This window comes from Coloeus monedula (genome assembly GCF_965178545.1).
Source record: "Coloeus monedula genome assembly, chromosome: 27".
Lineage (NCBI taxonomy): Eukaryota > Metazoa > Chordata > Aves > Passeriformes > Corvidae > Coloeus > Coloeus monedula.
The window spans coordinates 1,129,971-1,146,866 of NC_138807.1; the positions used below are offsets into that span (position 1 = coordinate 1,129,971).

The 16,896-nt window shown below is 43.0% G+C and overlaps 1 protein-coding gene across 1 annotated transcript in view; it reads left to right on the plus strand.

The window, feature by feature from the left end:
- The window catches only part of LMNB2 (lamin B2), a gene marked incomplete at its 5' end in the record, with an annotated part of 32,832 nt that overhangs the window by 13,571 nt on the left and 2,365 nt on the right, over positions 1 to 16,896 (plus strand). Inside the window, 8 exons of the mRNA XM_082297871.1 lie at positions 6,136 to 6,292; positions 7,000 to 7,125; positions 9,529 to 9,699; positions 12,810 to 12,935; positions 13,134 to 13,354; positions 13,920 to 14,211; positions 14,735 to 14,842; positions 15,660 to 15,779. Coding sequence (XP_082153997.1) covers positions 6,136 to 6,292; positions 7,000 to 7,125; positions 9,529 to 9,699; positions 12,810 to 12,935; positions 13,134 to 13,354; positions 13,920 to 14,211; positions 14,735 to 14,842; positions 15,660 to 15,779 — 1,321 coding nt within the window. The remainder of the gene's footprint in view (positions 1 to 6,135; positions 6,293 to 6,999; positions 7,126 to 9,528; positions 9,700 to 12,809; positions 12,936 to 13,133; positions 13,355 to 13,919; positions 14,212 to 14,734; positions 14,843 to 15,659; positions 15,780 to 16,896) is intronic.

The following is a 16,896-nucleotide window of genomic DNA, read 5'->3' on the forward strand; positions in this document are numbered from 1 at the left end:
TATTGCCAGGATACACTGCCTCTGCATTATCCTCTTGCTTTTTAGTTTGACCTGCTGGTCTCAACTCATCCATACTGGTTTCTTGCCTTCCAGTCCTGAGGATCACGAGCTCTTGTGCTCTAGAAAATTTCCTAAAAGATCTTCTTCCTTGTCCCTGAGGGCAGTTCCCCAGGGGGTGCTATTGACTAACTCCTTGAACAGTAGGCAGTTTGCTTTCCTAAAATTCATTCTTCATTGCTCTTCATTTGACCCATGTCTCTCAGGACTTCAAACTCCTGGACTGCTTGATCACTGCAGCCCAGGCTGCCTCCTGTCCTGACATCATCGATTGGCTCACTTGTATTGGTGACCGGCAGGTCCAGTATCTCATCCCATCTGGTAGAGCTGTTTATTACCTGGCTTGACAAGCTATCCTTAGTGCTTTCCAACAGCCTCCTGGTCACCTGCTACTTTTTCAGCAGATGCTGGGATGGTTGAGGTCCCATAGCAGGATGAGTCTACAAGTGCAATGCCTCCTGTGGCTGGAGCAAAAAAGGCTCCACTTGATCAGTCAGCCAGGAGTATAACTACAAGGGTTCCCATTGTTGCCTTGGTCTCTGATTCTTACCCACAGGCTTTCAAAATGCTCATGGCTGTTCTTCAGAGACAGCCCTTCACATTCAATCCACTTCTTGGAGAGGGCAACCCCTCCACCCCTCCTTCCTCACCTGTCCCTTCTCAACAGCCTGTAGCTGTTGATAATTGAAGTCCAGTCATGCGATTCATCCCAGCAAGTTTCAGTGGCAGCTAGGTCGCAGCTTTCCAGCAGCACAGTGGCTTCCAGCTCCTCCTGTTTGTTGCCCACCCTGCATTCATTGGTGAAGACATACAGCTGGGCTGTCAGCTGTGTCATCTTCTTATATGAATGCCCGTTAATTTCTTGGAGGTGTTTCACGTGTGTTTCCCTATTGGCTCCTATTATCTCAGGAGCCACCAGCTCATAATCTCCGTAAGATTTCCAGAGTACCCACTGGAAACTGGACGTGAGTCTGGGGGGTGAGGGGGGCAAGGGGCAGGAAGCACTTCCTTCTAATGAGAAAGAACAGCCAACCAAAATGTGTGTGGTGCAGTTGATGCACCGGAGGGAAGGGATGCCACCTAGAGAGATCAGGACAGGCTGGAGAAGTGGGCCTGTGTGAACCTTAGGAAGTTCAACAAGGCCAAGTGTAAGGTCCTGCATATGTGTTGGGTCATTCCCATCACAGACTCAGAATGGATGGGTGGGAATGGATCAAGAGCAGCCCTGAGGAGAACCAATCGATGGATCAAAAACTGAATTTGAGCTAACAATGTGCACTTACAGCCCTGAAAGCTGATCATATCCTACGCTGGATCAAAAGAAGTGTGGCCAGTGGGTCAAGGGAAGTGATTTGCCCCCTCAAGCCCACTTGGTGTACTGTGTTCTGTTCTGGGGACCCAACATCGTAAGAATCTGGACTGCTGGAGTGGGTCCAGAGGAGGCCACTGACTTGGTTTGAAAGACAGGTGTCTGCCAAGGAAGACAAAAGTCCCCCTTGAAATGAAAAAGAAAATGCAACCCCCTTCCCTCCTTGTTATTATAATTTTGAAATTAAGGGGCTTTCAGGCAAAGATATGAGGAACAGGAATAACAGTTCTTTACTATCATATATCGATATGTGTATAACCAGTCAAACAAACAGCAGTAACTCTGGCAGTAACAGCAAACAATCCCAAACCCAGTGCCAGCCTTCTCGGCTGTCGGGCCCTTTCCCCTCGGGTGCAGTTCCGCTCGCAGCCGGCAGGGGCGCTGGCGGCTCCCGGTGAGCAGGGCAGGTGCGATGGTTCCCCCGCGGCTGCAGGGGGCGCTCCGGAGCGAGCTCGGGGAGCACGCGGCACCGGTGCCCTGGGATCCCGGGAAGGGGTGGGACAAAGGAGCTTCACAAACCGCTGGGCAGCCGATCCCGGTGTCCGGCCGGACCCTCGGGAACAGCAGGCTGGAACGGCAGGGACGAGCACAAATCCCGGGTGGCAGACGAGATGTATCCAAACTGCGGTGGGAACCCCCCGGAGGTCTGGGCAGGCAGGGTGAGCAGGGCTACAACGCAGCGAAGGCTCGAAGCAACGGCGGGGGCAGGGCGGCCACGGCCCAGCTCCCAGCGGGGCAGGGAAGGTGGGCTTGGGATCCCAGGGTTTCTCTGGCAGAAGGAAGGAAGGCAGGCAGCCGAAAAAGCAGAAGTCTTCAGTGCTGATGAGTTCCTTCAAGCCTCTCTCTCCATCCAAACGCCGGGAACTAACAGCCCACAAACCCAGGTGAAAAAGAGTAGCCCGATGGACCCCTCCCCCTGTGGACAGGTCTTTTGTTTTTCTTCAGCACCCAGTAATTTGTCCCCCTGGCAACATGTATGGGGAAAATTCTTTAACAGAAAAAGAAAACAGAAGAGAAACTCCTAAAACCCCAGCAGCCATGTGTTCTGATGTTCTGAGGGCTGAAACCCCTCTGCTCTGAAACCAGGCTGGGAGAGCTGGGGTGTTTACCTGGAGAAGAGAAGGCTCCAGGGAGAGCTCAGAGCCCCTTCCAGGGCCTAAAGGGGCTCCAAGAGACAGAATGGGACTTTATACAAGGCGGATAGTGGTAGGACAGGGGTGACATAGGGCAGCATTGGGTGGGATATTGGAAAGAAATTCTTCTGTGTGAGGGTGGTGAGGCACTGAATCATCGAATCATGGAATATCTGGAGCTGGAATGGACCCACAAAGACCATCAAGTCAACTCCTGGCCATGCACAGACACCCCAAAATTCCACCCTATGCCTGAGAGTCTTGTCCAAACTCTCCTGGAGTTCTGGCAGTTTTGGGGCCGTGACCATTCTCTGGGGAGCCTGTTCAGTGCCCCACCACCCTCTGGGGGAAGAACATAACATCCAACCACTGGTTGCCCTGAGAGAAACTGTGGCTGCCCCATCTGTGTGGAAGTGTTCAGAGCCAGGCTGGATGGGGCTTGGAGCTAACCTGGTCTAATGGAAGGTGTCACTGCCCATGGGAGGGGTGAAACAAGATGAGATTTAAGGTCCCTTCCAACCCAACCCATTCTGTGTATTTTCTAACATATACAATACATACATATATGTGCTATTTGTACCTTGAATGCAACTCATGAATGTAGAAGTTTTTCCTTTGAACCAAGTTTGTAACTAGGTTCATAAAGCAGTTGGGTAGTTTCACTTAATAAAAAGTTAAATATCTTTAGGATGTTTGAACACCATTTATATTATGTAAGGAACAGCTTAACTTTTAAAGATGTTTGTATCAGGAGTAGGGACATATTTTTAAATCTAGAATTAAAATATTGTTGTAAAAATAGCCATTCTCATATTATTCTGTAGCAGGTATGGTTCTGTCCTATATGCTGTGTAACGGCTTCCAGTGTTTGTGTTTTCATCTTCGGCTGTTTGACAAAACTTTTGACTGCTGGAGGGAGGGGGTAAGTGGAGGAGGTATGGATGATGAGGTGCACAACACTTCTGCTTGGGTAGAACGCCATCCTCCCACAAGACTGTTGAACCAGATCTGGTGAAGTGAATAAGCTCCATTCATTGATAGCAGAGGTAACTGATGGCATGGTTAAGGAAAGTCTCCTGTCCTGGTGTTCATGAAGTGTCTGTTCGTATCTTTACCGGCATCACTTTTCCCCAGGTCAAGCCAGGTCTGGAGGTCAGTATCTGTCAAGTGTCATCATTCTGCTTGTTGTAGCAGACTTCTGCTGGAGCTGCACGTTCCCAGCTCTGAGAGGGGTGAATGTCATGCTGGGACTTCCTCTGCCTGCTACCTACCCCATGTGTAGGGACAGGACAGCAGGGTGTGGCTTCAGACTGAAAGAGAGTGTTTAGATTCGATGTTAGGAACAAATTCTTCCCTGTGAAGGTGGTAAAGGCCTGGCACGGGTTGCCTAGAGCAGTTGTGGCTGCCCCATCCCTAGAAGTGTTCAAGACCAGGTTGGACAGGGCTTGGAGCATGATGGGGGTGGAATGAGATGGGCTTTAAGGTCCCTTCCAACCCAAACAATCCTGTGATTCTGTGGTCACTGAAACATTTCCCTTGAGCAAACTTGGCACTTTCTGGAAACAAAGAACTCTCAAGAGTTACCCTGATGTGGTGTTCCTTGAAGCATTGACACACTCACCAGATGCGTTGACTGCTTTTGGGAACTTTTTAACATCTCAGAGACCCCCAAAAGCAGTTTTACCTTTGTAAAACCTGTGTCACATTTTTGCATGAAAGCAATAAGCCAGGCTGAAATTATAAGTGAAAATAAAAATGTGAATGAAAGTGGCTTGCAGTGTTGTTAGTGTCCTTGAGGGGGGCCAAAGTTACTTATCACTGTCAAGAATTCTCTATGGCTCTTTGTCAAGCTGTACTCAAACACTTGTATTCATTCCCATCCCTGGAAGCACTTGCTTGCTGCCTGGCTTCTGCAGGTGGGAGGAAGTAGGAGGCTGTGTGAGCACATACTGCTGTTCATGCTCAGAGTGAAGTGGCATTTGCCCTTTGGGTCCTGCACAGGCGGAAGGCTCCCAGGTCTGATTGGTTGTGACACAGGCACAGGGGCTTGTTTTACATTGCAACATGTGTAATACAGTGCTTGTGACCTTCTGATGGCTGCTGAATAAATGTCTTTTAAGTAGAAGCCATGTTTTGTCTATATGCCTCCAGCAAGCTGCTGAGTTTGAAGACACTGCACATATGTTGCAGAACAGAATTCACAGTGACAGATTGGACCGATAAGAAAAATTGTTTACAGTTAAATGAAAACAAATTCCAAGATCTTCACTATGAAATGCAGAGAGAAAACACAAGCTGCATGCATCACAAAATAAAGGTATTAACTTAGAAAAAGGTGCACATCGTGCTGAACCATGTAAAGAAATTTTGTATGTAGAGCACACCAATACCCCATAACGGAGGATTTTTGTAAAATAATTCTAGCCAATTCAGGCAAATTAGAAATTCAAGAAGACTGTACGAGTGCTGAGGAGTTTGGGAACCCAGCCTCAGCATTTGGGCTGGTCACTAAGGTTTGTATAATCTAGAGCAGTGGTTTTCAGCTTTTTTTTCTTCTCTTTGCAAACATAATGGTTTTCTTCCATGTTTGGAGTTGCAGGTTGAATACAGAGCCTATATGTAGTAGGAATTCTCTTCAAAGTTATTTCTATGGGCCCTTAAAAGCAGCTTACGTACCACAGTGCAAACTACAGATCTATAGATTAGAAATTTGAGGAAAGGAAAGGAGAAAAATTAGGTCTGAGATGTCTTAAGAGAAAAAAATAAAAAAATTGTTCCCTGCACCTCGTGTGGTGTGAGACTAGAACAGCAAGCTTAAGCAGCAACATGGAAGGATTACAGCACATAACAAAACAGTTTTTTAATAACATAATGATACATGCTGAGAAAAGCTGCAGAAAGTCACTATGTTAGTTGAAAAGGCTGATGAATACTTGGTGGGCAGGAGGAAGATTACCTTGATGATATCTGCAAGTTAGATATAACAGCTCAAATAATGATATTTAAAGCACTTGGACATGCTTTGACCGTAATGAATGCTGCTGAAGAAATACTGGTTTATTCCTGAAAGGTGAACACATTTCCATAGTGGATTGTTTTATTTTACTACTTTGTGTGGGAATATATAATGAGGAATAGGCTTGACCACATCAGATATAAAACCCTGGGGACGTTCAGGCCTCTTTGGCCATTGCATGTACTTTGCTTCATGAGCTGTACTCCAAAGTAAAGGATAGCAGCTGTGTAGCTGCCAGATGCAAAAGTACTGTTTGCACCTGTGTGTATTACCATCTCTTGGCTGCCAGAGTTGCCACCTGTTTTTCCCTTGTCTGTCCATGACATGTTTTTTACCGTGCCATGCATTTACAGAACGTGGTACTGGCTGCACATGGTACTGTTTTGGGGGTGTTCCAGGTCAAGGATCAGCAGCATTTGGAGGTTACTGCAGGAGCCATGTAGTGGTGAGCTGGGCTTGATAAAAGGTGTGTGATAACAAAATACCTGTGGCTGTAACCAGGACATACTCAGGATGGCTGTGCACCCACATATAAGTATAATGTACTTTTGTTTTTCCAGCTACAAGAAGAAAGATGCAGATTTGTCTGTGGCTCAGGGTCGCATCAAGGATCTGGAAGTTCTCTTCCACAGAAGTGAAGCAGAACTCAATACTGTCCTGAATGAGAAACGCAGTCTGGAAGCAGAGGTGGCTGATCTGCGTGCCCAGCTTGCTAAGGTATGGTAGGGAGTGCTCTCTTGCTTCAGCACAAGACAGGTTGTGTAGTGTAAATTCCCTTTTTTCTTTGCAGTTAGTTTATAGTCTGATTATCAATGATCCACCTTGCTTACTGCTGAACCTTTGCCTGGCCCCTCTTGGATACAAAACTACATTGTAAAAAATCTATGTAAAACAACCAAATCAACACATTATTTTAGACATTTTGCTCATCAGAAGCTTTTATTAAAAAATTTCTGGTGTTTCTATACTCATGGGATGTTGGGTTATCAAATGTTGTCCTTTGTAAGGTCCTGCATAATTTTACACTTGTGCTGGAGTACCCAGTGGGACCATGCTACCAAGAAAAAGAAAGTGCAACATACTGTGCTTGAGGAATTAATAATCCTTGGCTCCTGTATCAAAATGTATTGAACTGATCCTACATTTTAAGTAGCTGGTATGCAAACATATATGCTTGGTTTAAATATCACACACACACACACACACACACACACGCACTTACTCTTTTTTTTTTTGGTGGGGCTTTTGTTTATTGTGTTTCTTTCTGGTGGTGGTGGTGTGGGTTGGTTTTCTTTAAATCAGTGGCTTGACATTAGATTTGTTACTGTGGATAACTGGTCCAAAGACATCAAATGAAGACCATAAAAGGTTTATGGATGGAAGATAGGAATCCAGACAAAATTATCTTTAAAATTCTTTACTAGGCTGAAGATGGTCATGCTGTGGCAAAGAAGCAGTTGGAGAAGGAGACACTCATGCGTGTGGACCTGGAAAATCGGTGCCAGAGCTTGCAAGAGGATCTGGATTTCAGGAAGAATGTATTTGAGGAGGTATTATCAACATAGTAATCTTGCCACTGTCCAAAGTTAATGTAGTGTTTAATCAAACTGACTATGAGCAACTGGTAACTAGTCCAGGTAGAGAAAATCAGTATTATCCTTCCTATAAATGGGTTGAGTAATAGAATAGTTAAAGGTTTTACACCTTTTTACATGGTAAATCAGTGGTGGAGTCAGTATGAGAGCCAGGTGACAAGAGTATTGTTCCATGGGCAGGTGAACTCATGGAGCCAGCTAACTGCTGTGGGAAAGGGTTGTTCTTCTCTCTCTCTGGACCTGGTTGCATGGCCCTGCTCTTTACTTGCACCAGCTTTGGTTGCTGGACCTGATTATAACCTGTTTTTGTTGACAAGAGCAGTATGCAACTGCCTTGCTTATTGCAGAGATAGTTTTCTGCCTGTTAAGTGAATGGTTCTAGTGAAGACCAAAATTTTTGTAATAGTGGGAATTGGGAAAGGGAAGCCTGACCTTCTCTCTGTACCACATGCAAAGTGTTATGTCTGTTTATTCCATCTTTGGTGGTTCAGCGAGCTCATTCAGTGAGTGGCTGCTGAGCAATCTCCACATGCTTCTGCCATTCTCTCACCTACTCTAGGTGTGATGCTTGGCTCACCATGCACCAAACCATTTCAACCAGATTAACTAGGAAGATACTTAAGTTTTTTTGGTTGAGTTGAGTTTTTAACCACTTAGTGGCTGAGTTATGTTTTACCACAGAATCCAAAGGAGTGCTCAGACTGGTTTAAGGGATGCGACAGGGCTGTGTGGCTAAGGACAGGGGACAGGGGCTGGAGCAGGGCAAAGAAACCAAAGATCACCCTGAGATGTACTGACCATTGTCTCACTTCCATGCCCCTGGAGTGGTTGAATTGGTACACTGACTGCAGTGACAGACCCTTGATTGGTTGTAGGACCTTAAAATAACTTTTTTTCTTGGGGAGAATGTGTCACTACTGACTGAAGGTGAAGCTAAATGAAACAGCAGAAGCTATTGCTAAAGCTTGCTGTGCCCAAGGGTGAGTGTTCTTTAGCCATCCCTGAAGCTCTTTGTTTCTTGTATGCACCAATCCAACACACGAAGCAATAAAGAAATTGATTTGCTTTACAGGAAATTGATTTTCCTTTACGTTAGTGAATTGATTTGGTTCACTGAAGGGTCCAAGTCTCCATTAGAATTAAGACATTGTGATTGGAAGTGTGGCAAGTGAGGCCTGCTTATTCTAGTGGTGTTGAGCTGCTGGATCAGCTCAGCCCTTCACCTGATCCTTTGTAGTCCCCCACGACATTCCTTCAGCTTCTGACCTGTCATTGCCTACAGTTACTGAGAGACTGCTGCTTGCTAGTTTTCTTGGTGTAAAAATTAACCACAGAGGGAAAGCTTCTTCCATATCATTTCAGAGCACATTGCTGCCAGTAAAAGGACATGTTTCTCGGGATCTATCTTTAGATGTAGAGCATTTCTGCAAAACAGCTAGTAAAGTTGCTTTGAATTTGTGTTAGCCTGTTATGACTCCAGTCTGGCAAAATTGTGCCTTGCTTCACTTGCTGTTGTTCCTCATGGCCCTGCTGCTAACTTCAGGCCTCCTCCCAGTACTCAGAACCACTCCTTGGTTGTTTGTCCTGCCCTGAAGGAAGAAATTGTTTTTCTCATACCACACATTCAGACCTGGCCAGGTCTCTGCATGAATAAGTGCATGAGTAAGCCTTACCTTACTAGTTTGGAACCAGTGTTCTTAGGCACAGAAAACTCATACATTTCTAAAAACGAAAATTTCTTAGTACAAACTCTAATCATAAAAAATTGTGTTCTCAGGATTGCTTGGGTTGCTACTTTATTAATACTCTAATCAAAATCTTATGAGAAGGGTCATCAAGTATATAGAAAATATATGAGATCAGCATGTGCTTAAGAGTGAAATTTGAAGATGCAGTTTATCCCTGTAATGATTTTTTAATATATATATAATGTTCACAAAAGGTGTTCATTTTCATCTGACTGTGTAGACCGCTATTGCGATGTCAGAATGTTTATTAAGGACAGAGTTTGTAGTGCAGCGTATGGAATCTCTTTGCTATGTAAAACTTGATGGTTTTTTCACCTCCCTTCCCCCCATTTTGACTTTTGTAGCATAAACCAGCTCCTTACTTAGACAGTACATGGCTATTTCTGAAGCTGGTTTTAAGCTGGATCACTTTTAAGAATTACATCCTGACAAATGAGAATACTTGAATCTGTTAGTGCATGCAGCAATTCCCAGGCTTAAATGCCTGTAGTACTTAGCACCATTATACTAAATAGTTAGTGCTGCAGTAGTTAATTGTTGTCTGACTGTAACTGCTTGTACTGTTTACCTTAGTCTGGGAATTTGTCCCTCTTCTTTTGTGTGTGTGTAGGAAATAAGGGAAACAAGAAAACGACATGAACATCGTTTGATCGAGGTGGACACAAGCCGCCAACAGGAGTATGAATCCAAAATGACTCAGGCTCTGGAGGATCTGCGAAACCAACACGATGAACAAGTCAAACTGTATAAGATGGAGCTGGAGCAGACCTATCAGGCTAAGGTAACAACTGCTGTCCACAGCACTGTCAGACTGGAAGCACAGTTTGTGAGATAAAAACCACTTCTACCAGCTCTACTGCTCTTAAGGAGACCAGTAACTATAACTTGAGGAAGTTCTGTCCCAGTGTTCAAATGCCTTCCCTGGGACCTGTGTGCTGGTACATTTCCAGGGAGGGTATAGCCGGAGGTAAAAGCAAGCAATAGCTTTAGTCAAGAGAGGTCAGTTAGTGAGCAAACATGTGTGGCTGGTTTTGGTCTCTGCAGAAGACACAGTGGGAACAGTGGATGTCATGCAGTAGGTGTTTAGACAATGTCTTCTGCTGTAAGGGTTCTTTTATTATGTCGGTAGATCCAGTTTTTCCTCACAAATGGAGGGGGTAGAGAAGACTTGCAACATGTGCAATATGTTGTGCATAAGAGCTGGAGGGGGGGATTGGAGAGCTTGGGAATAGATGTGTTTCAGTATGGGCTTTTGCTTGGATGCAGTGAGCTTGCAAACTAATATAGACACATTGGAAGGGCCTTCTTGTCTAAGGGTGCATTGTCACTTTGCTCTTACTGTGGTCTTTGCAGTGTTCTTAATCATGCCAATACACTTAGGAATATGTCTAAGCCTGGCTACATTTCAATGATCTAAGTTAGTTCTGGACTGGAAAATTACTAGATGCAGCTGTGATTTCTTTGGTGACAGGGAAACTTCAGGCAAGACATCAGACCTTTCTTGACCAGCTTTGGTGATGAAAACCATGGTATATAATTTGGAAATCATAGAACTGTAGAGTGGTTTGGGCTGGAAGTAACCTTTAAAGGCCATCTAGTCTAGCCCCGTGCCTTGAACAGGAATGTCTTAAACTAGACCAGGCTGCTCAGAGCCCCATCATGGCAATTCTGGCTATTGTCGATAGTTACAGCCACTTCTTGTTCTCTTGTCTGAAAGAATGATGGTACTGCTAACATTGTTCTCCCCACCCTTCACTGAGACTCCCTTTGAATTCTTCAGGTTGATTATTTGGTTTGAGAAACACAGATCTACAAATATTTAACTTACAGCAGCAACACTATAGATAATAGATACTAAAACCCCAAAATTAAGTACAGTTGGCAGTGTTGGAATTATTCACAGAACTCTGGAACATGTAATACTTTATACAAGGAGCTATTTGGATTGACTTGTCACAGTCTGAAGGGGATCCAGGATAGAAGATGCTTAGAAAAAAAATTTTAAGAAAAGGCTGCAATATACAGACTTAGAGAATGAAAAAGTGCAAGCTTTGAATAGGGGAATGAACAAATTAAGCTGCTTTTTCCCTGCATAAAAGATGGTTGTTATGGATGAAGTTGGAATATGAAGGGAAGGGTTTAGCTGTGAACTTCGTTCTGTGATTTCTGAACAAAGATGTGTCTCTGTTGGAGGACCAAAGCTGGGAAGGGATATGATGTCAAAGCAAATCATTAGGTTTAGCTACTGAGCAGTTCCAGGATGAGACCGTCTTGGGTAAAAGCTTACTTCTTGCACAGGACAGATGTGGAGCTGCTGGAGAAAGTCCAGGGAAGGCCACAAAATAATAGAGGTCTCCGAGGACTGGAGCACCTCTATTATGGAGAGAGCTGAGAGAGATGGGGTGTTCAGCCTGGACAGGAGAACTCTCCTGTCACTTTATTGTGACTTTTGAATACTTAAGAGGGGCTTCTAAGAAAGATCATCATGATCTGTGATAATAAGCAATAGAAATTCCGAGTATTTGGCACTATGCCAGCATGACTGTAAGGTTGTGAATGGTTGTCAGACTTCAAATATTTTTTAATTTTAAACTTTACAAGAAGTAATGGAGTGTGTAGTTGAAGTTCCTTCAAAATCTGTAGCCTAAAGAAGGCTCTGTGTGTGCTGCTCAGAACCTAGTGAATAGCAGAGCTAATGAAGACTGATTTTATAAAGCTTTGTGCTGTGTGGCTAAAGAACATCTTCTCCCTGGAACTATTCTTAGAATTGGATCGGTTTAGTTTTTGAGTGGATTCCATGGTGTGGCAAAATTGTTGAAGTCCAGCTGCAAGGCATGCAAAGGATGCTTTTTCTAGCTCTCTGCTTTCATGAAACGTACCATGTAACAGTTCTGGTTTTGCTCTCTCTGTTTTGGTTAAAATTAACCACTAGAAATGAAGCTTGTTCACTAGGTGAATTTAACAAAAATTAAAACCAAATCATATATTGACAACTATTAGGGAAAGAGAATAAAACCAAACCCATTGTTTTGCCTCTGGGACAGGATGTTGTCTGGAGTGCCGTGGATAGTTTTATTCCTTCTTGCAAAGGTACTACAGAGTAATACAGACCAGACTGACAAAGACAATTTAGAGTGGGAAACAAGTCATGCATGAGAAAACTTTAAATAAAACTTTCACCTGGAAAAGAGACACGTTGAGAGAAGTGGAAGATAGAATGGATGTCTGTAAAAGGATAAATGGCATGGGGGAAGGTGAATGGGGAGTGATGGGTTATTATTTTTTCAGTAGGAGCAGGAACAGTGAATGTCCAGTGGCAGATTGAGAAGAAACAAAAAGGATTGTTCTTTAATATAGAGCTAAACTCTTTGCCCCAAAAATTCAAAAGGCAGAGACAAATTCCTGCCTGAGAAATCCATGGAGAGGTAGTAAGCAGCAAAATATTGTCTCTGACTTAGGAAGTCCCTGAGTTGCAAATGGCCAGCAGAGACATAATAATTGTGGAATATTTTATTGAGTTAGTCTCTGGGCATCCAGGGAACTGTTGGACCAGGACAGGAATTAGGTAGGCAGCCTTTGCTGTCACCCAGTGTGATTTGCCTTAGGACAAACAAGCAGAGCACGTGGTCAGTTTTTTGGAAACTAAGGTTGCTTGTATAATGGAAGGGCTAATAGAGTATTTTTTTAACAGCATAAGCAAATCCTCTAGGAACAGATCTGAAATAGATTTTCCTGGTCCTTAGAGCATTTCTTAATGTTATGCACTTCTTATCCTAAACTTACCAGACCATTTAAAATTTTTAAAATTAAACAGTTGCTATTTTTTTACCAAAAGTATATTGCTGGATTTCTAACTCAGTACAAGTGAGCTGTATAAAACTTTCCTTTCAGCTGGAGAATGCCAAATTGTCCTCTGACCAAAATGACAAAGCTGCTGGTGCAGCTCGAGAGGAGCTGAAGGAGGCTCGCATGAGGATAGAAGCTCTCAGCTACCAGCTTTCTGGTCTTCAGAAACAGGTAAAGGGACTAAATTTGCTTTTGGGTCAAACACACAGCTGTTTTGTGTGAATATATTAACATTTCTGACCCTTCATATTTTCTGAATTTTACATAGAGAAATCTTTGTTATGTTCATTTGGGAGGGAGAAGGCTTTTAACTTTTTGAGTGGACTTGCATGGATGCCAAGTGGTCTTTCCCTTGTGCTGTGTGCCTAGGCCAGTGCAGCAGAAGATCGCATTCGGGAACTGGAGGAAATGATGGCTGGTGAACGGGAGAAGTTTAGGAAGATGCTGGATGCAAAGGAGAGGGAAATGACAGACATGAGGGACCAGATGCAGCTTCAGCTTACAGAGTACCAAGAACTGCTTGATGTTAAATTAGCATTGGACATGGAGATCAGTGCTTACCGAAAACTCCTGGAAGGAGAAGAGGAAAGGTACATACAGATTCCACTTTCTTTTCTCAGGACTTACAAGTGTTATTTTCATTTCTTGCACTTCTTTTTTTACCACTTGTGCAGGAATGCCCAGATTTTCTTTCACTGAAGTTGGCTTCACACCACAGTGTGTTGCATGGAACACTTGTTCTCAACTGAACACTGTCTTTATTTTGGGTTTTTATAATGGGCTTGGAGTACAGTGGAATATATCATTCTGTGCTTGGTCTTCATACCATCTTTTTACTCAAGTGCTTGTACTTCTGTGGTTTTAAATCATGGGGCCTGAGAATAGTGTGTTTAGTAGTAGCTGTACTGGAGGGAGGGGTTAAGTGATCTGTGTTGCTCTCAGTAGCACTGCTTTCTGCATCACATGGTCATACTGCCAGAACATTCCTCAGGGATGGGTAGCCCCCTCCTCCTTGTGTATGAAGTCCTCTTGACATTGAGACTGAGGCTGCTGTCAGCCTCGGAGCACATTACAGTCTGGTTACTTGGGGATATTGTAGCTTTGTCTGTGGTTCTCTGGATGAATTCATTAAAATGCATTCTTGGTTGTGTTAAGGTTGAAGCTCTCTCCAAGTCCCTCCTCCCGTGTCACAGTCTCTCGGGCTACCTCCAGCAGCAGCAGCAGCAGCACTTCACTTGTTCGCTCTTCCCGAGGCAAGAGAAAACGTATTGAAGCAGAGGAGCTTTCCGGCAGTGGAACAAGCGGGATCGGCACTGGAAGTATCAGTGGCAGCAGCAGTAGCAGTAGTTTTCAAATGTCCCAGCAAGCTTCAGCTACAGGAAGTATCAGCATAGAAGAGATAGACCTGGAGGGCAAATATGTTCAGCTTAAGAACAACTCGGAGAAGGTGAGCATCACAGATCTCATAGAAAACAAGGAGGAGCTAAACTGAGATGTTAAACAGCCCTTTGCAGCATGAGTAGGTACACCCATGTGGAGAGCAGGAGCAGCATCTCAAGGTGCAGCATCCTCCAAGAATTAATGGGAATCAGCTCCAGGAATCAACTTTGAAAAGTTGAGCATAATGGTTGGTTAACATGAGTGTAATGTTTGCTGCAGGAAGAGAACACAATTTGTGTCCCAAATGTGTAAATGTGTGCTGGGACATTGCTCACAGAAACAGCCTGCTGTCTAGCAGAACTTTGTTGTGTGAAATGGATATCTTTTAAAATTTTGCTGAATGACCTTATGGGATTTACACTTTAGACTCTAACTGGATATAACCAGTACCATTCAAGGTAGAATGCAAATGTCTAACAACCATATAAATAAATGTATATTCCCATTATTTTAATAACAAAGACCTAGACTCTGATGCCTGTTTGTTCTGTTTTGTTCTCTCTGAATAACTTTCTGATTCTCTCTGTTAGGATCAGTCTTTGGGTAACTGGAGACTGAAAAGACAAATTGGAGATGGAGAAGAAATTGCTTACAAATTTACTCCTAAGTATGTCCTCAGAGCTGGGCAGACTGTTACAGTAAGTTGTATTTACAGTATGTCAACAACATATTCTTCTGTTGATGCTGTGTCAATTGGAAATCTTGAAGTTTGCTACAGCCTGATTTGGGGTGTAACTTCGGGGTTCATGAATCTCACTTTAGAGGAGCAGGATTTCAGTTATAAAAATGCAGAACAAAAAATGAATTTCTGTATTAGTACTTAAGTATTTAAGACTTTTTTTTTTTTTTGGACACAAAGAAAGTTGAATAAAAAGATATTTTGGGGGATTAATCAAGGACTATTTGTTTCCAAATAACTTTGCCCAGGTTTGGAACCCTAATCCTGGTCAACCTCTTAAAGAAATGGGAATAGTTCAGAGGATTCATCCAGACTAGTAGACTGTAGCTAAGGCTGGATTTTCTCAGCATTAACTGTAGTAGAACAGCTGCTTTTCAGTAATTTTACATTTTATTTTCAGTCCGCAACATGTTCTTTTAAGGAGAAACAAATGTATCTTTTAATCACATGCAGCTATTTCTAAGTATCAATTGTTCAGATACATATAAAAGGTTAGGTTGATACACTACATGCTGCTTTTTGCCTTGGCTCCATAAAGTACGGTTATTGAGGCAGTGGTAGAAGAAATTTGTTCAGAAAAGAATTGATGACTGCAATATTTGATTTTTTTAATACCTTACTACAAGTAATAGTGTAGTTAAAAGTAGGGCAAAACTGCCATTGGAATTCAGAAAAAAAACTTGGTACGTAGAGTGAAGTAGGAGAATTAGGGGGATATGTATATTTAAAGGAAAAAGTTGGATAAACAGCTAATTACAGATTGTTGTTCTCACTAGATCTGGGGAGCAGATGCAGGCGTATCTCATAGCCCCCCTTCTGTTCTCGTGTGGAAGAATCAAGGCAGCTGGGGCACTGGTGGAAATATCCGCACTTACCTCATAAACTCTGAAGGAGAGGTAGGTTGTGTCCATGGGCTGGTTATCTCCCACTCTTAATTTGAGGGTGGGGTGACATGACACAATGACAAGATCCTGATTGTAAGATCTCCCCTATTGTCTTCTAATATGACAGTTTATAACACTGAAATAATTAAGTCTGTACATATCTCTGACATTTTTGGGATATTTTTGAAGACTGTGATCGTCATGATTATGCCCATAGACACTTTTTTCCTGTTTTAGAAGAATATGCTGCTAATAGAGAATTTGTTTGGAATTGCAGTATGTACTTTCAAAAGAGACAAAGAAAAGAAGCATTTCTGGCAATTTGAAGTTCCATTATATAGTCCCTATGGTGTTCTGAGGTGCAGTGTAAATGTAGGAAAATAGTTGTCCTTTCCATGTTAGAAGCATATCATAAGTTCTCATTGGGCAGATGTTCCTGAGCATTTTGCATTGTCTTACATCTGCTCACAGCTAATTTTTTTAAAACCATCCCTGCAGATGACTTTTGCAAGAGAGAATCGTGCCTTGGCTGTTACTCATAACCATGCCATTATCCCAGCAATCTGATAGCAGTAGGAAAAGGAAACAGACCACAGTTGTATCAGTTTTTGTGTTGCCTTTCTCGCTGGCAGTTTTCCAGAACAACGTTGTGTGCAGGATGAGGTAGGAGTGGGGGTAATTTGTACAAATAGAAAGCTAACACTCAGTATTCAAACTGTGTGGTCAAACTAGTATCTGAAAAAATTTCAAACTCATGTCTGTTTTCACTATGGTTACCTTTACCTTAGGAGTGTATGTTAAGGGAAACATTTTCCACAACTAGAGATTTTCACCTGTGATTTCCATGGTGCAACTAGGCAGAAGAATTTCTTACTAGTTAGAAGTGTTAAAAATAATTTAGTAATAAAGGAAGCTTCCTGGGGTTTTAGAATTCTCTTTAGTGCCTGGCTTGTAAGACTGTGCTGATAACCAACATATGCAATTGATACTAAATATTTATTAGAAATTGCAAATATTCTTAATGTTGTGTAATCATACTGAGAAAGTTTAGTTTCTCACATTACACTGTGTTTCAGTCAGCTCGTACCTGTGTCTGCTGTGACCTTGTGTAAAACTGACTACTAATCAC